This window comes from Hoplias malabaricus, chromosome 13 (assembly GCF_029633855.1).
Source record: "Hoplias malabaricus isolate fHopMal1 chromosome 13, fHopMal1.hap1, whole genome shotgun sequence".
NCBI lineage: Eukaryota > Metazoa > Chordata > Actinopteri > Characiformes > Erythrinidae > Hoplias > Hoplias malabaricus.
In genome coordinates this window covers 33,539,286-33,563,281 of record NC_089812.1, presented here as the reverse complement: position 1 = coordinate 33,563,281, position 23,996 = coordinate 33,539,286, and the positions used below count along the sequence as shown (strand labels likewise).

At 43.1% G+C, this 23,996-nt stretch overlaps 1 protein-coding gene across 2 annotated transcripts; it reads right to left on the bottom strand.

Moving 5' to 3' along the window:
* Positions 1–3,346: 3,346 nt before the first annotated feature.
* Positions 3,347–21,074, bottom strand: cdc42ep4a (CDC42 effector protein (Rho GTPase binding) 4a). 2 transcript variants are annotated; one of them, XM_066642849.1, is made up of 2 exons: positions 20,753–21,074; positions 3,347–6,349 (listed from the first exon to the last, which is right to left on the bottom strand). In XM_066642849.1, the coding sequence occupies exon 2, from the start codon at positions 6,179–6,181 to the stop codon at positions 5,141–5,143; it is 1,041 nt and encodes a 346-aa protein (XP_066498946.1). In that variant the 5' UTR covers positions 6,182–6,349; positions 20,753–21,074; the 3' UTR covers positions 3,347–5,140. The 2 variants fall into 2 exon arrangements, with proteins under 2 accessions (XP_066498946.1, XP_066498948.1); XM_066642851.1 differs by lacking the exon at positions 20,753–21,074 and adding an exon at positions 19,446–19,463.
* Positions 21,075–23,996: the final 2,922 nt, after the last annotated feature.

Below are 23,996 nucleotides of genomic sequence, written 5' to 3'. Positions count from 1 at the left end.
CCTCCGGGTGACTGTCTGTGAGGAGTGTGGTGTGTTCTCCCTGTGGGTTTCCTCCGGGTGCTCCGGTTTCCTTCCACAGTCCAAAAACACACGTTGGTAGGTGGATTGGCGACTCAAAAGTGTCTGTTGGTGTCAGTGTGTGTGTGTGTGTGTTGCCCTGTGAAGGACTGGCGCTCCCTCCAGGGTGTATTCCTGCCTTGCGCCCAATGATTCCAGGTAGGCTCTGGACCCACCGCGACCCTGAACTGGATAAGGGTTACAGATAATGAATGAATGAATGACATATACAGTGATTTTCTGCACTGATGCCAAAATGATCAATTATAATTACGTTTAACTCATGACAAAACCCCACAGACACGAATGGGTTAATCGAACACATGCTCAGTTTTGACCAAAATATTCTTAACAGTTTGATTCGCGTTACTGAGCTCCTCTGAGGACGGTGTGAAAGCTGGAGCCTGAAACAATGCAGTGACTGGCTCCACATCACAGAGGATGCTTTCTGCTGCCTTCACTGTCCCTAGTTTTTGGTTTAAAGCAGGGGCAGGGGGATGGGGGGGGGGGGTATCTTCCACGTGGAGGGCAGTGGTGCTGTGTATATTTCAAGGCTATAAACTGTGACTCTGAATATTTCCATTGCACTGAGATACTCAGGTAAGCAGTGAACCCAGCTCGTGTGTCGAATGGCCACTAGGTGGCAGGAGACAACAAATATTAGAGAGACCCTCATACTCCCACTAAAAACAACGATTTAATATGGCACACTCAGTGCCACGACTCTACTTATGTCAAAGCCCCAAATCAATACACATTCGCTTTTAGAATAGAACGGGGAATAAGGGCCTTTAACTCGCTCTTTTGTGGGAGCTTTATATGGATTAGATCTGGTGAGGAAATAAGGTGTGTGTGTGTGTGTGTGTGTGTGTGGGGGGGGGGGGGGGGTAGGAATGAACAGGTAAAGTGTGGAGGCACATCAATTTTTCAACAAGGACCCCCTCACACACTCATATTGGTGTGAGGGGGAAGGGAATAATAGGGAGAGGCCTACACTCTCTACTCTCCCAGAAGCACAGCTTCCTAAAGCAGTATTGGCTTCACTGTAGTTAAAGGGAAAGTGTATCAAGGCTACATTTTTAGCTTGATACCCCCACCCCCATCCATCCAAATAAATGCCTTTTAATAGCACTGCTTTAATGCCACCTGTATTTTCTAATTTTAAGGACATGCCCCTGATGTAAGGCAGTCTATTCCTTTCATGTAGCAGCTGTCAGTGATTCAGGATTGAGAGGATATGAAGCTAGCGAGACGTGAGGGTAGAGATGTTCCTAAGCCTTGTCCTGACTAAAGAAGCTGTTTTAACGGACTGCTATTTGAGTCAGATGTGGAAATGCAAGGAGAAGCAGACATTATGCAGATCAGCAGAATTCCAGGACCCACCAATGGGAGCCACTGCCATAAGCCTCTCCCTGATTCATTACCAGCAGGGACACTGCTGTCTGCTGACAAATGTCCAGGTCCCTCGGGTCCATCGCCAGCCGCTCTGCTCCAGCCCACATTGGATTTGCACTCTGCAGCTCAGGCAGGACAAAGAGCTCCCCATCAGACCCCATTTCAGGCCCCCACCCCCAGTCATTTCCCCGCTCCTCAGAGGAACCAGGCTCAGCTGTGAAGGTGAGTCTGCGGTCAGGGCCACCACCACCATCACACACACCCTTCAGAGTGGTTTGATGTGAAATAGACCTTTAGTTTCTGTCAGCACCAGTGTAAACGAAACATTATTGTTATTATATTTTTTTTGCCTTAGCACCCTGAATGGATTTTAAGATTCTGGCAAATCCATTCTCTCAGAACTGTTCTACATCAACTTCCCAGACACCGTGCAGTCTATTCACAAACATTTCATGCTAATTTTCTGCGAGGCTAATTCGAAATGGCTTTAATTCTTTAAACGTCTGGTTCCCAGCTGTGAACAAAACCAGACTCTTTCCTTTGGAGCTGAGCTTTTCAAACCAAACCACTCCGAAAGTCTTTGTTTACATCTTAAACATATCATTCTCCAAAAATCCTAAAAAGCAGCTCCAGGGTTCAGTCCTCACCTCGGGGCACTGTGAAGAGTTCAGGGTGTCCTCCCGTTGTCTGCGTAGGTTCTCCCTGGGGGCTTCAGTTCCCTCCAACAGTCCTAAAATACATGTTATATTGCCTGGCTGTGACATTGTCCACAGGGTGAAATGATGAATATGTGATATCCTGTGCTGTACTGGCACCCTGACCAGGGTGTTCCTTGCCTTGGGCCCAACAATTCCGGGTAGGCTCCTGGCGAACTGCAACCCTGATCGGGATGAAGTGCTTACAGAAGGTGGATGAATGAATGAGTCCATTTTAAGCTCTTTTACACAGACATACCTCCCAGGCCTCTGTCACTGTCAGTTTGCATTAGCTGCTAACTAAAGTAACCTTGTTACACCAGGTTACACAGCAGGTAGTGTCGCAGTCACACAGCTCCAGGGGTGTCGATTCCCGCTCCGGGTGACTGTCTGTGAGGAGTGCGGTGTGTTCTCCCTGTGTCTGCGTGGGTTTCCTCCGGGTGACTGTCTGTGAGGAGTGTGGTGTGGTCTCCCTGTGCCTGTGTTGGTTTCCTCCGGGTGACTGTCTGTGAGGAGTGTGGTGTGTTCTCTCTGTGTCTGCGTGGGTTTCCTCCGGGTGACTGTCTGTGAGGAGTGTGGTGTGTTCTCTCTGTGTCTGCGCGTTTCCTCCGGGTGACTGTCTGTGAGGAGTGTGGTGTGTTCTCTGTGTCTGCGTGGGTTTCCTCCGGGTGACAGTCTGTGGAGAGTTTGGTGTGTTCTCCCCGTGTCTGTGTGGGTTTCCTCCGGGTGACTGTCTGTGAGGAGTGTGGTGTGTTCTCCCTGTGTCAGCGTGGGTTTCCTCCTACAGTCCAAAAACACGTTGGTAGGTGGATTGGCGACTCAAGTGTCCGTAGGTGTGAGTGAATGTCTGAGTGTGTGTTTCCCTGTGAAGGACTGGCGCCCCCTCCAGGGTGTATTCCTGCCTTGCGCCCAATGATTCCAGGTAGGCTCTGGACCCACCGCAACAGCAGCTAATTTTTTTCTGCTGTGTGTGAATAAGAGGTTAAACCATCATCAGTCGTGGGCAGAGAGACATTTGACCAAATCAAAGGAATTCTAAAATGTTAATCTAAAAATTCTAAAAAAAAAAAAGAGTAAGTTTATAATTGTGGTGTTTAAACCTGTTAATCTACGTTCATAAACCCACAGCTCAATACTACAGCAGCGTCACTAAGAGTGAAGTCCTGGCAGAAATGACACACAGATCTGCTTGTTGATGACAAATCCTTTTATTGAAAAATATATGTTGTTATATTGCATTTTCAAAATCAGGGCGGCCAAGCAGGAAAAATATACACGGAACATACAAAAGTAAGAAAAGACTAGCGCGCTGTGTTACTGTACACATGTAAAATAGCAGGCCTGAATCTAACAGACATCGTTTCATAAATCTGATACTTTTTTTTACTTAATTTCAGAACAGACTTCCAGAAATGGCTATGCAAATATCTTGGAACTGCTGTGTTTTTCCCCCTCTAATGTGGTTTAAGCAAATATACTCTAGCTAAGCATTTCAGTTAATTAAGTCTGAGGTTTAGCCCTTCATTTGAATAATCAAGTCAGCCAGGGAGACCCCCTGTAAAATCCCATGTTAAATGATATCCAATTTGCCAGTTTTACTTTAGAGGATGTAGCAGATTAAATTTGGCACTTTTGTCATTTGTACTTAAGGCTGACGGGATCCCCGCTGCTCAATGCTCTGTTAGGAGGTCTTACGACTCCAGTCTTTCCGAACTATTAGTCTCCTGCAGTTTACAGGGTTCAAATGAACCAAATGAGAAGGCAAACACAGCCGCACAGCTGCAGGCGGTAATGAAGGCCTCGCTCTCGTTCCGACAAGCCGGCCAATCCAAAGCCATCCTTCAGAGAGTAGCTCCAAACTGCATCCACAAGCAGGCGGTTCAAAGAGAAGTTAGTGTCCCTGTTGCTTAAAAGGTGGTCCACACCCGAGTGAATATTCTCAACCTCCATTTAAGGGTGGTAACTGACTGCCTCGTATACCGAACCGTTATAAACCCGAGTTAGTGCTACAACTATTTTTCTATGACAATGAAAGATGGAACCAAGCGAACAGAAGGTGTTTCTGGCTCCACCAGAGACATGGAGCACAGAGATAAAAACAGAACTTCAACAAATTAAAAGTAGCCAGCTGCAGAGGTTAGTTCCTGTCACATGACCAGGAAGGAAGTGGTGAGATAAAGATGCTGCGTAGGACCGTACACAAACTTCTGTACACACTCCAGAGCTCTGCCACCTGGCTGTAGTCATTATACTGAATTACAGCAGGTCAGCACCAGGGAGAGAGAAAAAAAACAACACATGAAACATCTGCTACTGCTCCCCTTTTCGCTTCCGCCACTGTCTGTTTCTTAATCTTTTTTTTCAGAGTGAGGAGTTCCCATGCTCACAGAGTGCAACAGCCTTAGTGGCAGCATCTGACAGGATGTGGAACCAAAAGGCTTCATGTGAAGTACAGTGTTGTAACTGCTGTCAGGGTCCTGTCCTAATCAGAGACAGGAGTGAGAGAAAGCAGGCTCAGCCTGGGTCTTGGAGGCACGCTAGCATTAGTAGCATGTGCCATAATATTCTTAAGAAAAAGAGGGTGGTGACAGTGTAGTGACAACAGCCCAGTTCCCATAAACAATCAGAACTTCACTAAAATATTATACACCGGTTCTCATTTAGGACATGAGGTGAGAATGGAAATAAAACATAAAACAAGCAAGGTGTTAACACATCTGTGTTCTTTATCTTCGCCGCACACAAGTTCCCTTTGTTCAGTCCTCCTTCTGACAGCTCGGGGGGGGAGGGCTCATCTTAGCCAGGATCTTAGCCAGGACAGTGAATCAGAGCCATCAGTCTGGTTGTGATCTGCTCATACACACCCCCAGCCCTTAGGAGGACCCCGCAACAGTTCTGGACTTTCAGGTTATGTACAATGTCAACAGGACCATCTTGATTTGTTTCTCCTTTTCTGTACATAGTCTAAGAGCTTATTCCAGATTTGTAAGATCTCATACATGAATCTCGTCATCCTCGTCCTCCATGAAGGAAGAGAAGGCCCCTTCCTCTCCCTGGTGGTAGCTGTAGTTGGTGCTGTCCATTTCCCCCCCGTATGGCTGGCTGGTGGGTTTGTCCTCCAGGGCATGAGAGCCAGAGCTGGAGACCGAACAGCTGTCAGTCTGCTGCCGATGTTTAGGCTCAGGGGTGCTGCTGGCCTCACTCTGGAGCTCCAGGTCTACGGAGCTGGCTGCTCGATGTTCCACTTCCAAATCCCTTTCCTGCGCCTCTTCCACCGCTTCCTCATCTCTTGCTTCCTCCTTCACATCTGGCTCCTCCTCCTCCTCTTCCTCCCTTCCTTGGCTACAGAGAAGAAGCGGAGATGCTCGGCCTTCGCTGCTTTTGCCCTCCTCAAAGCCCAGGTCATCGTTTTCCTTCTCCCAGACCCCGAGGATATCTCCTAACATGGAGGGTCCCAGGTCCACATGGAAGGACATCACAGACTCAGCATGTTTCATCCCTCCTCCTCTTCCGCCGTTGTAGGTTGGAGAGGGGCGCAGGTCAGTCAGTTCCCCGAAGCATCGCTCATGAAGCTCCAGGTCCAGACCATGGGCAGATGCACCATTGGATGGCTGCAGCTTTAAGGGGCTGGAAGCAAGGCTCTTGAGCATCCTGCCGTCCCCAGTGTCAACAGGCTGATCGTTCAAGAACGGCAAAGACATGGCATTCTTCACAAATGTAGGCGAGCCGCTTGGGGGCAGCAGCGTGTTCTCTCGCTGGTCCACACGGGTGACGGACTGAGAGCGCTTGCTGCTCCTAAAGGTTCTGGACAGCAGGCCTGGTCTGGGTGAGCGGGGATAAGTGCCATCCCGTGGTGGTTCTCCAGAGTGGCTACTGAGGAAGGAGGTGTCTCCGAAAGCGTCGCCACTCCGGCCCACGTGCATGGTGTGACGGAAGTCACCGAGAGGAGCGCTGATCATCTCCGTAGTAAGATCCATGCGAGAGCGCCGTTTGGTCTGTGACGATGTTGCCACTAGCTGCTTCAGGATGGGCATCTTTGCAGATACGTCTGTCCAGCAAAAGATAAATCCAGTCCTCAAAGGCCTAGTCCAGAGAAGTTGATGGAACTCTGCCTTTATGAAGAGATGAATGGGACACACTCGTCCGGCGTCTGTTCAATTTTTGGCGATGCCGTCACCTTCAATCTTCAGAGCAGCTCTAACCTGCCGAAAGAAAAGAAAAAGAAACACCATCGTAAGACTCTGAACAAAATCAGAGATGGCATCTTGGATCTCAGCAGAGCTGTAGATAGCAAACTAACTCAATTACTGAATTCCAGCACTGCTGTGTCATTCGGCTCCCTCAGAGCAAGATCAATACACCGTGAGTGGAATGGAGAGTCAGTCAATGGTGGAGCAGTTCCAGGATCTCTTATCTATGAGACAACCCTGAATACCAACAGATGCCCTGCCCCCAGTCATAGAGGGAAGTCTGGGTGCAACCTTCATCAGAGTTCACAGGCTGTCTCTTGGGGTTTAGCAGACCGAGGTTTTAGTCAATACTGAGATAAGATAAGGATAAGAGGAGTGAACACAGAGTCCTGGTGGAGAATGCACTGAGCCTGGTCACCGTCAGCATGGCACTAGCATACTACCGTATGTCAGTGTAGGACTTTTCAACGTGAATTAAGATCTCATACAGGAAATGTTGATACCCACTGATACCCACTGGACACTACATTGCAGATTACATAAACAATATCTAAAGGCAGGCATTGAATGTAAATGTGCCCTTTTTGACTGAATGTAAATTGATGATTAACTGCCATTGTTATAATAAATAATATAATTGTTTTCTTAAAATTTTAAATTCCAGAAGTTGCACTTAATTTAATGCAAAATGACGAAAAGGTGTGTTGTTTTTGGCTGCAATCATTCAATGTACAGTGGGACATCTGTGCACAAATGGCCCAAAGATCCCAAAATATCCAGAAAATGGACTAAATTTGTCAACTTTAAACGGACACTTTGGAAAGGACCATCCGCTCACTCCGTTATCTGTAGCTCATTTCACTGGCGCTTCTCCAACAATATGGGCATGTAAGGACACCAACGAAAGGTGTTCAAGAGCCTCTGTAACATGGAGGTAAACAGGGTAAGGACACTCACTTCGCCTGTTTTAGTTGGTGTTAGTTAACGTTAGCTTGACTCGCTAAACTCGGTGGCTCAGATTATACTCGGCTACGTAGCTGCATTACGGAGGTTTATAGTGTCGGATGAATTCGAGTTCGACTTCGATCACATTTACAAGAATAACGGTACCTCTAAATTTGAGTTTAGCTTATTGCTAGGCTATTGTCATGAATAATGTTGGTTATTTAGCTAGATACTGTCATAACAGTCCGTCATAACGGTGTTTTAGCGTTGTTCAGCTGTTGTCCACCAGTGACGTCACGGTCGCGTTCAAGAATTTCCGTAGCGAGCTCGGGTTTTTCCGTCAATTTAATAAAATTGTCAGTTTTAAAGCAAATTAAGCAGCTATTTTCATTTTAATTCATACTTATATATGTCATTAACTACAATAATGTGAAATATTCATAGAGGTCCATTAAGTGGTGCTTAGCCTTTAAGGAAAGCACAATTTTGAAACAGTGGAAAATAACTGATCAGCTAAAAGAAACTGCACTGGATCATGTAATCAAACTCACTACTGGCCTATCCATCTTGGGCATGGAAAGTTACAGGTAGCTGTCACCTGATACTTTTATGTTGATAGAAATACACATTTGCTCTGTGTCCCCTCTAAGAAAGGCAAACTAGGTCCAGCCATGGAAGACAGCGTGCAAAGTGGTATGTCAGATATGCCAGTCAAGTCCAAGGAGAAAGGTTGTGTTCATGCAGAAAGCCTTGACATAAATGCACAAAGGAGCCAGCAGAAATGCTGATGAAACCACTCACGGCCAGGAAGAGCTCCTTTATTCTGTGGCATTCATGCCAGCTCATTAAGTTTAGCCTCTCGGAATGAGAGACAGTCAGAGCGCTCAGCAGTCACAACAGGTTTCTCCTGTCCCAACCATGATGAAATATTCAGCAGTCCCCATTTGCTGGAGGAACAATAGCAGAGTGAAATCATCTGTAGTGGTGCTCTAGCAGGCGTTGACCTCCTTCTGTTTGCGCCTTCCTCCACCAGCATTACATTCACTTCCTGATGATGGTCTTACCTGCACACGTTGCCGTGGTAACACCCCACAAAATAAAGACAGAAACACTTCCTGTCTGCATGCTGCTCTGTTTTTTTATAAAGCTAAACTCATGCATGTTCTCTCAGTACTGCTGCCTAGCTTTGATCCTAACGTCTACAGGATGGAAGTTATTTGCATAGTGTATATGCTACGTCTTATCAATCGCCAAGCAGCTAAATCAAGCTACACTCTGTGCTGTAGCAGCAGTACTTATCTCTGCGTTACAGATGAATAGCTTTACACCCATCTCAAGCCACACTTTCCACAATGGTTATGTAACAATCTACCAACAATACACAGTCCAACATTCATCTGTGATTAAATTAACGCATTCTGCTATTAGCATCCACTTCTAGGGCTAAAGAGTGACGTTAGGGTTTAGCCAAAGAGTGCTATAGCCCCGGGGTCTACAGAGTACTTACAGGCCCACTTGTTTCCATGACAGCACTCAGCGAATGCTCTGAACAGGAATGGGATCTTACAGCAACACAACAAAAAGCCCTGGCGATGCAGTCTGACTTCTAAAATGGTTTCAAGAAGGGCAACTGAATAATGTTAAGAAAAGCACTTTAAATAAAAAGGGAGCAAACATCTGCAAGATGAAGGGAAGCACAAAAACGTCTACAAGTCTATCATTTTAATTAAACTAAAAAAAAAAAAGTGAAATGATGCAATATATTCTCCAGGCTCTAATCTGAAGTGTCACCGTGGACAAAGAATGCCGTGTTTGTGTGTGGTGTTGCTTCTGAGTGGTAGAAGCTGGAAGAAAAACAAGCAGCTCATGAAAGATGCAGAAGCCTAAATCTATGCCCCCCCACCACCCCCCTCCAAAAAAAAAAATCCCCAACCCCTGACATCCCCAGAGTTAACACCACTGACTCAACACACACCCAATGACTCAAGAATAACAATCTGCTCCTCAGATATCACTGCTGATTTCATTAGCATATACTTAACGTAGCGAGAAATGGACCAAATTAATTGTAGCTACATATTACAATTAAAAGCATCTTTGTGTAACAAAGTTAAAGACTTCCCTGCTTTATTTTCACCCAACATTTTAAACCATAGCAATCCCTTGGTTGATCACACATCCAGGACGTTTTATTACTGTTCAGAATGTTCAAGGCAATGGTTGAACAGGTTTGTGAGGTAAGTATCTCTCCCCGTTTCATCTCTCCTTATCTGCAGTCTGTGTGAACCCCCTCCCATTCCCAAATAGTGTGTTATGAATGGTGGCCTCACACCAAATTCTTTAAAACTAAAGGGTCAATCAGAATAATGTAATGGATGTGAAAAATGCGGGGCCTACATTTTCCCCCACATCTGTTTCAAATAAACCATGTCTTGCCCTATAGGGACAAGGCTTGTGAGCATCTGGGTGCTTTGTATTAAGTAAAATAAAGAGGCAGTATAATGCTTGGTAAAGCATTCACATAACACACCACGTAAAATATTTAAAACTGAACTGACTCGATCTCAGGATTTAAAAAAATGTTGCGCTAAAATTGGATAAACACATACCATTATCCCCTGAACATGTGTTACTGTAAGGGCTATTAAACAGAGCTCATTCCAGAGCATTTTCTGAGGCATGACTGGGCCAGTGGGGCTTATTTATAGCTGTGTGCGAATATGATGGGAGCAGGGGAGCATGAGAAGGTGGCGTGGGAAACAAAAGGTCCCGAAGTGGGCCATTGACTTTCCAAACAGCCTCTCGCAATGTCCATGTCAGCAGCTGGCCTTCCTCTGCCTCGGCTTCTTACAGTCTAAACACAACTCCTACTCCCTGTCTCTCCATCCATCCCAACATCCCCGCTGCCAGAATGGCCCTATACATTCTGACCTCTGACCCCTGTGTGTGTTTAAGGGCTTAAATGAGGTACATTCATAAACATGGCCATTACAATCACAACATCGCAGGAAAATACACAACTGGAGCTGGTTCCAATTTTGACCAACGTTTCTAGAATAATTGCTTGTCTTTCTTTAGCCAGACATCTGGCTCTCAGGCACAATGTGACCTCGTGACCCCAGAGAGAGAGAGAGCTGTCCCAGTGTAAGGGTTTCAATACTGCATTCAGAGTCGTTTCTCAATGAAATTGGCATAAGCTGCCAGAGTTCCTGAACCACCCGTTAGTTTGCACAGTTTTCTGAGTTAACTGTAAGCGAGAGTCAGCACTTTTCCACCAAAGGAAATCTAAAATCATTTCAGCTCCTGACTCTTGGATCCTTCGTGCTCTCCAGTGAACTGGCTCATTTCCACCAGTTTAGAAGGGAACCAAAGATACGTCATCGGTTGGAAGCTACCCTCTGTGCGCCAACCCTTTATTTGAGGCTCTGTGCTCTATCATGACTTTCTTTAATCTCAACATGGACCACTTTGTGCTGAGGAAGCAACCCTTTTTTGGTTCCAGCAGAGAAATTATTTTCAGTTCTGTTGAATTTATGTTGGTGGAAACAGAACAGGAGGTCCTCGGGTTACGTCAGTCCAGAGTTACGGTTTCGTGGTTACGACACATTTCCCATTTACTGTATAAAGCCTTGTTTCGATTACGTGGTTTTGCGTTGTAAACGCCGTAATGTGAACTTCGTGTTTGGTGTGTGCGGCGCGGCGGAAAAATACACGGTTACGCGGCTCGGGACCGAGGAGGATAGGTGTTAGGATACGATAAGTGCTTACCGTGTGTTATTTACGTACAGTATGCACGTATGTTCCGACTTAAACCGAAAATCGGTTTACGACGCGACGTAGGAACAGATCAACGTCGTAAGTCGAGGACCCCCTGTACTATAAAACGCTACTATATTTATAGAACAATAGTAAAACGTTAAAGGTGTAAATACTTTGTCATTTTCTACATACCATGGTTGTGACGTGTATTTAATTGAAAAAAACAAAAAAAACAAAAACATTTTTCCATGCCACATCGACCTATACATATTATGGGGTAGTGAATGAAAAAGAAACAAGACAAAAAAAAAATTAGCACATTAAAATACTGTTATTATTTTAACATTTTTAACTCATTAAGAACAAGTTTTTAAATTGTGACATAAATCAGACAAGTCTGAAAATATGGAATAAAGAAAATTCGGAATAGTCACGCACCCTTGTCTTCTAAGACTCTCAAATCAGTGCTGGACCATAGTTTGCGTGACAGTGTAAAGACGTGGATAAACTTAGCAACACAAACACAACCAGTGCAGAGAAATAAGAGTTACCTCACTATTTAAAAAAAAGAAAAGATTGGTTCTCTAATGTATTCCCCGTCTGGTGCGCCGTTTATCCGTGTGTCAGTGTTAGAGAAATAACAAGCAGCTGTCTGTGAACTAGACGAAAAGTGTTGAGTGCATCCTAGCATTCAGTCTGACAATGATTCATTGCTATTCTGTCTAAAATGTCGGTTCTTTCCTGAAAAGACGTGTTTGAGTCATCCAGGGCAGTGTTTACTGAAAGATCCAGCCATCAGTAACTAACAGCATGCACTTTATTGTAGAGCAGAACTCCTAAAACACTACTTTCTCAACCTGAAGAACAAAGCTACCATTCGGTTAATTAGCATATTGATTGAGAGGTGTGGAACATGCATGTTATTTCACACTTCCACTGAAATGTACTATCAGCCACTCCATCGCGCTTGTATTCAGGAGTGCAAGCACTTAAAACAATTACACTTACCGCAGGCTGCAGACGCCCACACACATGCACTTTTCATAAACATGACTGCCTGAATACACTTTCTCCAGCTGATCATTAATCATTTCCTCCTTAAAATCAGCCCCAAGGTCTTGACCAGTCTACTGAAGAGGTCATTTTGAGCCTCTGACCTGAAGACGAGACAAAGTATAGCATTACATCACAGGAACACGTAAAAGTGTCTAGACCAAGATGACTTTCTAGGACTCGAATGGCACTTTTCCACTGCATAGAACCTACTCTTGGCTCGGCTCGTTTGCTTTTCCACTGGCAAAATCTGGTACCTGGTCCCTGGAAACGTCCCAGCTCTCTCCAACCATGCAGAGTAGGTACTAAATAGACATGTCCATCACCATGAAATGCAGAGCGCATTCAAATCCAGCACCTCGCAACCGCTTGTTAAATCTCTTAAATTACAAAAGCTTTCACGTTTTTTTTATCAGACACACAACGGCAGCTCATAACTTTACCTTGAGGTGGTCTAAAGTGTCAAAGTGACAAGTGGAAGTGGAAAAACCACAAGCTTTAAGTGTGCCGAGCCAAATCGAGCCTTGTGGGACTGGACCCATGTCACAACTAAATATCTCGGCAGGCTGGAGACCAGCAAGTTGGCAGGACCTACAGGCCAGAGAGCAGCATGTGAAAGGGACATACACAGGAAGTAGGCGGACACCAGTGACTGGGAGGTTAGGGATAGGTTGTCCCTCCCACTGGGAGGTGTCTTTGGCCTCCAGACATACCCTTCTCCAACTCATGCGCTGGGAAAAGCACCATAAAAGCCTCCACCCACGTGGTTTTTAAATGTATAAAAATGCTAAATCTATAAAATAATGCATTTTAAATCATATTTAAGTGCGCTTAAAATTGAGCTACGGTAACACCAACTATCCAGTTGCTATATGTCTCTGTAACACTATCCATATAGATGTAACTCTCATATTTACATACGTACAGAATATACATTCACATCAGTGCATCTTTGCACAATGGTGTAAAATATACCCCTGTTAGCAATGACTAATACTGTTGGCCTATTTTCCCATAATACACAATAAGCGAAGCCATATGAGAGGAATTTAAATTGTGAATTGAGAGCTACTGTGGCTCAGGCAGCGACCACACGCACATACAGCAGGAGGCCAAGAGAAAACCCAATGAAAAAAAATGACCGCTCAACAAACTATATTCATTCTTATCACCAACATTTCACTGCAAGCATCCTTTCTCAGAACATACAGTTCTAGACCCAGACCAAACCTTTAGACAGAACTAATTCCATGGGATTAAGTATTCTGAGCCCCGGTTAATGTTGAAGAACACATTGTTTGCTGAAACCCTGAGCTGTTTATGGAGCTTTTAAGGAGCTTGAGAAGATAATGATCTGTACACAGAGCTTTGAGGCCATTAGAGATAAAGGTAGCTGATATGAACCCCTGTGGTGCATTTTAGTTCCGTTAACCTGGCTTCCTTCCCTCACTCCAAGATGGACACTCCTCATTGTGAGGTCTGAGTAATCATCCAAATAGCCCAAGAGGAACCAGGGTATTGCTTTCTCTCACGCCTTCTACATAAACGGGTGCAACACTTATTCATGTACCTAGAAAAGCTCTGCAGTAAATCCACCGCTCAACGTTTCCCCCGGCTTGTACAATTGGACACTGAGAAATTCAGATGTAAAATTGCCGCCAGTTGCCTGCAAATATTTTAAAATGCCAAATAATAAAACCACAAAAAAAAATACATTTTAATATGGTTTATTCACCAAAATCTGAAATACACTTGTTGGTATGTATAAATAAACCCATTTTAGGCTCAAACACGTGACTGAATGACCTCTATTCGTGCACACAGTCCATTGTTACCAGAGCAGTGCAGTCAAGCCTGAATATCGTACTATAATCTGCTCCAAACAAATATTTTCCTGATATTTCCAGAGTGGAATGTTTACAGAGAGGTCCATTGAGAGCTCTTCAAAAACAGCAGCAAAGCTGAAAAACAGAAGAGCATGCAAACTGATACAACGGCCCCCAGAGCGAACAAAGGCATAGCTATTATATGAAGTCAGGGTGGTGAGGGGAGGCAGCCACCAATCCAATTTTTTATTTTATCCCTTTGGCTCAGGATGATGGATATTTACATCAAATGGCACACGCTGGGAGTGGATTACAACCTCAACAGACTGTGATTGTTAGGGTGTACCACCTGATTAGAGGCTGAAGGCCCATAAATAAATAGATGTAAATTTGAATACTGACTGTAGTACAGAGCAAAGGGGCAGTGCAGAGGACAGCTCGGACAAGACCGGATAAGCACAGAGGAAGCTAAGCAGCTTACCCAGGCTTTAAACATGTCTGTAGATGGCATTTTCAAGCTGAAATACGCTACAATTTGACCAAGTTTAAACAGCCGAGACAAAGGTTAATCATATCGAAAATATAAAGAGTAAGATGCGAGACAGACAGCAGGTCAACGTTGTGAAACTTTGTTGAGGGTGTCGCCCATATACATGTCTCCTGGGACCAGAAGGAGGAGCAAAACCGTCTGCCCACACTGCCGCCAGGCCCCGGGCCACTGAAGACATCTTTAGAGATAAGATATAGGAAATATAATCCATTCTGGAGTATGGATCTTGCTCACTGATCTCAGAAGGGATGGTGGGTCAATTTTATTGATACTGTGCAAAATTGAACATGCTCAGAATTTCAGAGAGAGTTAGACCTGATCTGATATAAAAGGCACAGAGAGCAAATCATGGAGGGAAAGAAAAGAAGCGAGATAAACAAGGGGCAATATAGTGTACGAGGACGTGTGTAACGGTTAGGATAGGGGCTTCAAACAGGAAGGGCCGGGAATATATGAGCCCCAGCCCTCCCATCCCAGCGGAAATTATTCTCCCTTCCCTTCCTGAACAAAAACACTCCCATAAACATATCACTTACTGTATTACTGGTCACGAGCTAGACAAACAAACAACTCTGCTGCTTAAACAAACGGACTGTGAGTGGATGTGACCCATGCTCAGAGTCCCCAATCTTCTCAAGTTCAACTGATGAACCACGATAGAGGTTCCTGACCAGTTTCTGTGATATCAATGCACCCAGAGAATTCACCAAATGTAAATATTTCACACAAAAGCATATCAAAGTTTGACAAAGTATTGTTTTTTTTGTTTTTAATATTGTGATAGACATTACTACTGTTATTTAACAAAGCTCTGCCTTCCTGCCACTTCTGTAAATGCTCTGAATTTGTAATAAGACCACAGATCCAGTACATCAGACCATTTGCTTTGTTTTGAATATCTTAGCTGGGTTAGTCCAATCATCTGAAGTTTTTACATTTGTTCCTAGTGGATTTTGCAAACAAGCCCCCCTTAAAGGCTAAGCACCAGCGATATGAAAGTGTCAAACAAATAAATACAGTGGAGTTTGAGTTCCTAACTTGTGTTTATTGATAGTCAGAAAACATGTTATTTCTTACTAATTCAAGGAATAAGGTTTAAAAGACCGTTGCCCCACCAACGGTGTTGGGAAACTCTAATAGGCGTCTTGCCTGTGACGTAGATGGTGGACAACAACTCTAGAAGCTGCACTTAATTTAATGCAAAATGACGAAAAGGTGTGTTGTTTTTGGCTGCAATCATTCAATGTACAGTGGGACATCTGTGAACAAATGACCCAAAGATCCCAAAATATCCAGAAAATGGACTACATTTGTCCACTTTAAACGGACACTTTGGAAAGGACCATCCGCTCACTCCGTTATCTGTAGCTCATTTCACTGGCGCTTTTCCAACAATATGGACATGTAAGGACACCAACGAAAGGTGTTCAAGAGCCTCTGTAACATGGAGGTAAACAGGGTGAGGACACTCACTTCGCCTGTTTTAGTTGGTGTTAGTTAACGTTAGCTTGACTCGCTAAACTCGGTGGCTCAGATTATACTCGGCTACGTAGCTGCATTACGGAGGTTTATAGTGTCGGATGAATTAGAGTTCGACTTCGATCACATTTACAAGAATAACGGTACCTCTACATTTGAGTTTAGCTTATTGCTAGGCTATTGTCATGAATAATGTTGGTTATTTAGCTAGATACTGTCATAACAGTCAGTGTCATATGTCAGTAACTACAATAATGTGAAATATTCATGGAGGTCCATTAAGTGGTGCTTAGCCTTTAATAGTTCACTGTACTTCAGTTTAAGAAAATGATCACCGAAGCCTAACTAGCACACATCAACATGTATGTTTTAACAAGGAGGTATTTCAGCTATAAAAGTGCTGCCCTAGCTTATGGCAACTTATTCAATACAAAATATACTAGAGACTTATTATAGCAGTCTGAATGCATGCAGAACTGAATGTTCTGAGTGGAGACACTTCCTTTACGCTCACTCCAGGTGTGAACATCCAAACAAAAAGATACAGGCTCTGACCTTCCTTTTTTTATAGAGGAAAAAACAAAATATCAAACTTTAACTATGGGATCCATGAAAAGTGGCTCTCAGAGGCGTTGAGGTTACTGCTTTCACAATTTCTGGGAAAGTCTGGCAGTTCTAAGCTACTCTGGCCGACAGTCCAATGTGATGACACAGCCCAGGTGTGGACGGAGTGGACAGCAGGCTTTAAAACTGAACAAAGAAACAGACTTACAAATCAGAGCTGTACGTTGTAATAAAAGTGGTTTCAGAGTCTTAACACATGACAGCAATAAAGACAACTCTTTTCTGAAGAGTGTCTTTTAGATTAGTGTTTGCAAAACCGCTTTTCCTCTTATTCAACTGACTAAAAAAAAAAAAGAGAAAGTGTCACTGCACCATTCACCAGCTGAAATACTATCCATCCACGGAGTTGAACAAGCCTGGCTGTTTACCCTCTCAGGGCTGCAGGGTTATATAAAGTTTGAAACAGTTTAGCCAATGGGCTGGATCAAAGGGACTGGCAGTGCTTGGACAAGCTTGAGTACACAGTCAGAATGTTGTTTTGCTCGATCTAATAGATCACGTCAAACAAGCCTCATGATGCAGCGATTAGGCACATTTGAGGGCTCCATGCCTGACTAATAATTCCTGTTTACACTGGAATCCAAACAATAACTATGCTACATACGCCCATGATCTGCACTTACGCTGAATAATAATAATAATGGCAGAGTTTGCCACAGAATGCCATCTCCCGAAGTTGACGGATGCATTCTCTGCACTGCAAAAGCTGCTTGAGAGGAATTTCCTGTGATGAAAACTGCACACGTTTCGCCATAAAGCAACCACACACACACAAGCTGAGGTTGATGTCGCTGGGTTGTTCAGACGCGAGCAGCTCAAGGCTTCAATGCAAGTGAAAAACCAGATTAAAAAAATGTGAAAGCAAGTCTTCATGTGGCAGACACCTTCATAAACAGAAATAATGACACCCACAAACCCACAACGCTCATTACCGTTACTAGCTTTAGAACAGTCAATTAAAATCATCACCACCAGCAAATAAATAAAACACCACAACAGATTCGGTCTCAAATATTCAATAAAAATAATAATGTTTATCAAAATAACAAACAAATTATCATCATCATCACTAGAGCATTAAAATATATAAGAATTACACTGTAAGAGAACCTCACAATAATTACACGGAAGTATATTTTTATTTCACCTACAGGGGTTGGACAATGAAAGTGAAACCTGGTTTTAGACCACAATAATTTATTAGTGTGGTGTAGGGCCTCCTTTTGCAGCCGATACAGCATCAGTTCATCTTGGGAATGACATACACAAGTCCTGCACAGTGGTCAGAGGGATTTGAAGCCATTCTTCTTGCAGGATAGTGGCCAGGTCTCTACGTGATGCTGGTGGAGAAAAACGTTTCCTGACTCGCTCCTCCAAAACACCCCAAAGTGGCTCAATAATATTTAGATCTGGTGACTGTGCAGGCCATGGGAGATGTTCAACTTCACTTTCATGTTCATCAAACCAGTCTGTCACCAGTCTCGCTGTGTGTATTGGTGCATTGTCGTCCTGATACACGGCACCGCCTTCAGGACACAGTGTTTGAACCATTGGATGCACATGGTCTCACTGGTGCAGTGTGGAGTTAATGAAGATTGGCCACCTGGCTGCTCCAATTTAGCCATGAAACCTCCCACACTACAATGACAGGTGTTTCACTTTCATTGTCTAACCCCTGTGTATCAATAAGTCTTCATGAACAGTCTGATGGTTACCCTCTTGCTTTATTTAGTGTTTAATCTTCACTTCCTTGTTTATGTTCTCAGAGTTAAGTGTTGTATCATCTCTGAAAGGCTATGCGCGGCTTGTTCTTGTTCAGATAAGTTCATGTAAATCTGGTCTTAATAAAAAACACTTGTTCATTCGTTAGTTTAAACAGGACATTACTTAATTAATAACCCTATGATGAATAGTTACAGCCCCACAAGCAACTAACACCCAAGAACCTCTCAGCAAACATCATTTCAGACAAAAAAGGACGTGGGAGCAGTATAAATCGCGTGTGTGGATGTTGTTGCAGGAATTCTACAACGAGCGAGGGTCCAATCTCTGAGTAAATTTGCTCTCACTCACCGCAGAAAAGTCAAATAACTTTAATGCAAGTCATTTTGGTTGAAGGCCAGAGGAGTGTGTTAAAGGAAGAGGACAGTAATGATGCTGTTGGCACAGCCTCCAGTGGAGCACAGCAAGGAATAATAGCATGCATTAACCTCTGAGGTTGGAATGGACGTATTCCAGAGTAACACAGGCTGATTGACTTGCCAGGGGCTTGAAAAACATTTTAGAAATGGTGGAGGTGAGACTGCTGATGGGGAGGAAAATATCCTCCTTCACATTTACAACCTCAAAGCAGATTTGTTGGATAAAGACCTTATGGCACGGTCTTGTAGAGCCACTTCACAATCTAAAGTCTATGCTAAAGAGAAAATCAATACGAGTGTAATCAACCCAACACCGGAGACTCGCTTGGAAACTTAATAAAGCCAAGCACATACAGTGTATAATTACCAAATTAACTCTGCACGACTTACAGCTGGGATCAATAGCGAACACTAAATCAGACACGGGAGGGCAAAAAAAAAAACATCTTAGCCACACAGAGGCTAACTTTAACATAACTACAGTACAGTAACTCATGCTTTGGTTACATGACTTTCTTTGAGGGACACATCAAACTCTGAATAAGCAGAATATTTAAGGTGATGAATACTACGACAAAATATATAGCTTATATATTATATGCTTTACTGCACTGAGCATCCAGATATATCCGATTTCCTCCAGTAGAGTTGGGTGGGGTGGGGTGGGGTGGGGCCTACTTTCAATTCCAAAAGGTCAATACTGGATGGAAAAGGAAAACACATTTTCTCACCGTCTAAAAGTTCAGGCGTTTGGCAGGAGGCTGACTGATGTGCAGTGACACGAACGGTGCTGCTGGGGTTTTGTGGAAAGTTGGGTAATGACACTGAAAAACTGGGCTGCGTACTGAATAGAGGACTAACCCCTGCTACTGAACTATTGTTAAACTGCTGCATCTAAAAAAGGACTATTTCAAATAAATAAATAAAGGCATAGAGACCTTTACATATTTCTAAATTCTACAGGAAACGATAACCAAGGAAACTAAGGAAGCTTTTAATAAAATAAAACCCAAATGGCACTTTCCATATCAATATCAGCTCCTTATTATTCTTTAAAATAAATTAATAAATAAAAACTGAGCTCACATCCAATGTGGCTGACCAGTGATTGGAGAACTGTGTGCGTTTATCTTCATAAAAATAACCTTTTAACACCAAGAATCAAGTAAAAACCCCATTTTAGTAACTTCCCACTGCTCAGAAAGTGTTGGTGGCTCAGTAAGTGATGATTAGCTTGGTACTGAACATGGATGGACGCTCAGAACTGCAGCCATAAGCACAATCAGATCTGACCAGGCTTCAACACCAGTCAGTTACTGCTGAGTCACAGAGACTAAGGCAAAGCGAGGCAGTGCCAGCAGCACCCAAGCTTTAAAGCAGACAAAGAAAGCACCGTGGCTGTTAAATCTTCCCTCACTGACAGGTTCGAGTTGTATCTCCACTGTCTGAGAGACAACGGGCCACCATTAGCCCAAAGGACAGGAGCCAGTCCATAAACCAGCCACGAGCAGATCAGAGGGAGAGGAAGTAGCTATAAAACAAGAGAGCAACAATGAGCAGGCTGTATGAAGGACTGGGTGGACATTAGTGGGGGTGATAACCTCAAACAAATCCACTATGGGGTTTAGGAGACAGAAGAACAGCACGTTTTTAAAAAAAATAAAAACAGAAAACATTGGCCTAATAGAGGGGACAAAGCGAGGGATGGAGAACAATAATGAGCTCAGGAGGCCATGGGCAAATAATAAAAGAATAGGCCTGTATTGAGTGAGTGAATGAATAGAAAAGTGGAGCAGAGCCTTTGTGCTGTGTAGAAGGGTGGGCTCCTACAAAATGAGTGGAATTCAATAAGCTCTCTGCTCTGAGGCTAATTCAAGTTGAAGGACACTAGATAACATTAGCAGTTCATAACGAATGTTTCCTCGAATATTAAAGCGATATAAAGCTACAAAAACAGGGCCATAGTCAATTATTTTTATTAATAACCCGAAGTTGTACGTATCATTTTAGCACAGACTGAGAAATAAGTGGAACCTACGGTTGTAAACAGTCTGAGGTTCAGCCGACGGTTAGAAGCGTACTCCCCCCTCCTCCTCCTCCTCCTCCTCCTCCTCAGGTGACGAGCTCAGGCTGAAGCAGAGGCTCGGTCCTCCGTTCAGTTACCGGGACAAAAGTTGGGGCATTTCTCGTGTCTGTAAAAGAAGTTAGCAGTGAATAGCGCAAGAAGAGCGGTGATATAATCTCCCTCAGGCTCAGAGTACACACAGCTCGCCTCCACCAGCTGAGAACCGCATCCTTCCTGTAGCCGAGCGTCTAACGAACACGGCACTTGTGCTGCGGCTCATTCACTTCAGCTCGGCCCTTTCTCTCTCTCTGGACACGCCCCCGACCCGGGGGGCCTTAAAGAGACAGAGCACCAAAATACAGCCAACTTCAAACCCCGTTCCAACGGCCCCTCTGTTCGCTTCACGCCACGTTACAGGACCCTTTCAGTGATTTTGTTAACATGTTTATACGTTAGAAGACGTGTTGTGAGAAAATAAAAAGTTATTTCTGATTTAAAGCTGTAGATATCCAAATACAGAGGTCATAAAGGTGACAAACCTGCTATTGTTTCATTTGAACACAGACCTCTTGAATGTGACGAATTAAACTGTCAAATGACTTGAATGAAAACAAAAACGTATATTGCTGTACAAAAGACCAAATAATGTAACATCGGTTTATCTTCATATTTAATGTGAAGCACCTTTCGGGTCTGACTTATAACTCACTCATTTAAATTCACCTCCTTAGTCAATAACTAAACCTTAAAAAACTAATTTCTGTTCATTAATATCCCAAATGTTGCAGTTATTTTGTTAAAGGCTAAGCACCAGCGACATGAAAGTGTCAAACAAATAAATACAGTGGAGTTTGAGTTCCTAACTTGTGTTTATTGAGAGTCAGAAAACATATTTCTTTTTTATAAGTTATTTCTTACTAATTCAAGGAATAAGGTTTAAAAGACCGTTGGTCCCCCCCCAAACGGTGTTGGGAAACTCTAATAGGCGTCTTGCCTGTGACGTAGATGGTGGACAACAACTCTAGAAGCTGCACTTAATTTAATGCAAAATGACGAAAAGGTGTGTTGTTTTTGGCTGCAATCATTCAGTGTACAGTGGGACATCTGTGAACAAATGGCCCAAAGATCCCAAAATATCCAGAAAATGGACTAAATTTGTCAACTTTAAACGGGCACTGTGGTTTTTTCAGCTAGCTAGATACTGTCATAACAGTCAGTCATAACGGTGTTTTACCGCGGCGTTGTTCAGCTGTTGTCCACCAGTGACGTCACGGTTGCGTTCAAGAATTTCCGTAGCGAGCTCGGGTTTTTCCGTCAATTTAATAACATTGTCAGTTTTAAAGCAAATTAAGCAGCTATTTTCATTTTAATTCATACTTATATATGTCAGTAACTACAATGTTTCAGTCAGTAACTGAAATATTCATGGAGGTCCATTAGGTGGTGCTTAGCCTTTAAAAGTTATTCAAATTTAGCTAAGTACTCTACTCATAAATATCCAACATGTGAAAGTTCAAAGATGTAAAGTGCTGTTGTTTAAAACTGGCTTAAAGTGCAGTTAGTAGCAGGGCATAAGTTCATGGTCCTATCTCTGCCATCTTCAACTACTTCCTCCTCCTTCAGCCAGAAAGGTTTTTCCACTTTGTCACTGAAACCAATGCATACATAATCTGTTCTAATTTTCATAGTAATATTCCAGATTTAACAAACATTTTTAATATACAAAGACCAAATTCACTTCATAGAAAGCTTTATTAAAGTATGCAATGAGTACAGTGCTATATGACATAGGCTAATCCCCACCTGCAGGATGAGGGGATGATCCATTATGTTTCTGTTCTAAGAAATCCTGAATGTCAAATGACTTTTACTGCGTATTTCATTCATGCTATAATTTTGAAGCATCTTTAACCTTGAATCGAGTTTTAAAATGCTGTTATTTTCACTGGAATGGCTCTTAAACTAAATGCTACACAAACTATTCAGCGTTAGCATCTTAAAATGCAACACGTTTAAAACTTATATCCACCTATTCTTCCTATAGAGTGTGGCCTACCCATTCAGAGTGATGTTTTAAAGAATTAAACCCAAACTGCAGGTGAATTAAACTTTTACACATAGACACAACAGTTCAAGAGTTTTTCATGCAATCTAATTTACACCATTGTTTCAATATCTTCTTTAAAGCCCCCCATTAGAAGAGCAGAGGCTGTTATTACAGAAGAAACACTAAAGCAGAATGCACTGCAGCAACACAGCTGTGTATTCTGACAGATAAGAAATCATGGAACAATGAATCCCAAAAGTGTGTGCTAGATAAATCTCAACAGAAACTAAACAGAGTTTCAGGTTACGGGCCCTTTCACATTTACTCTGTCAGGTTTTTCTTGGTAAATAAAGGTTGGAAAAAAAACCAATACATTTCCAAATCCTATTGTCAAATGTTAGAACAATCCCCTCATTCGTATAAACAAAAGAAGCTTTGATCATGAGTATAATACCATTGTACCATTGGATTTGAAAATCAACTTTTTTTTAAAGTTTTCAAGATTTATTTAAAGAGCCAGGGTCTCGCTGAAAGCTGCATTCTGGGAAACTGGCGTGAGACAAAAGCACAGAGTTGTAATGTGTTCTTTGTTGATCTCTGTCTGACAAAGCCTTTGAAAGTATTCTCTTAATTGAAACACTATACGCCGACAAGGCTCTCGCAGCTGAACGATCACGGCGTTAGAAGACTTAGACAGCACCCTCGGGTTCCTGGTCATTTGTGCGTTCGCATGATGAATGGTCATTTAGAAAAGGCCGCTGTGGGTGTAATTTGCACCTCTGCCGCAGGCCTCTAGGGAGACGTATCCTCTTACAAGACAAAGCCTTAGGCAGGGGTACTTAAGAGGAATGGAATGTTTAAACAGTTAGATCATTACCCGTTGTTAGCAGCAAAGCTCTTATCAAGGGCACGTATCAGTTTCCCAAGGAGAAAGTTCTGTGTACAGATGGTTTTATGGATGAGCTAATAGTCCACTAAATATAATGACGCACAATTACCACATTCATCTCCTCTGATGGCCAACGTTGTGTAAATGTGTAGTTAAAAGGACAGGATGAGCAGACTATATGAGTTAGACATATGTTATTATTTCATTAACAGTTTGGCAGGCGGTACACTGAAGACGTTAAAGTCTTTTGCTCATATTTAAAAGTGATTTCCTGCATCTGG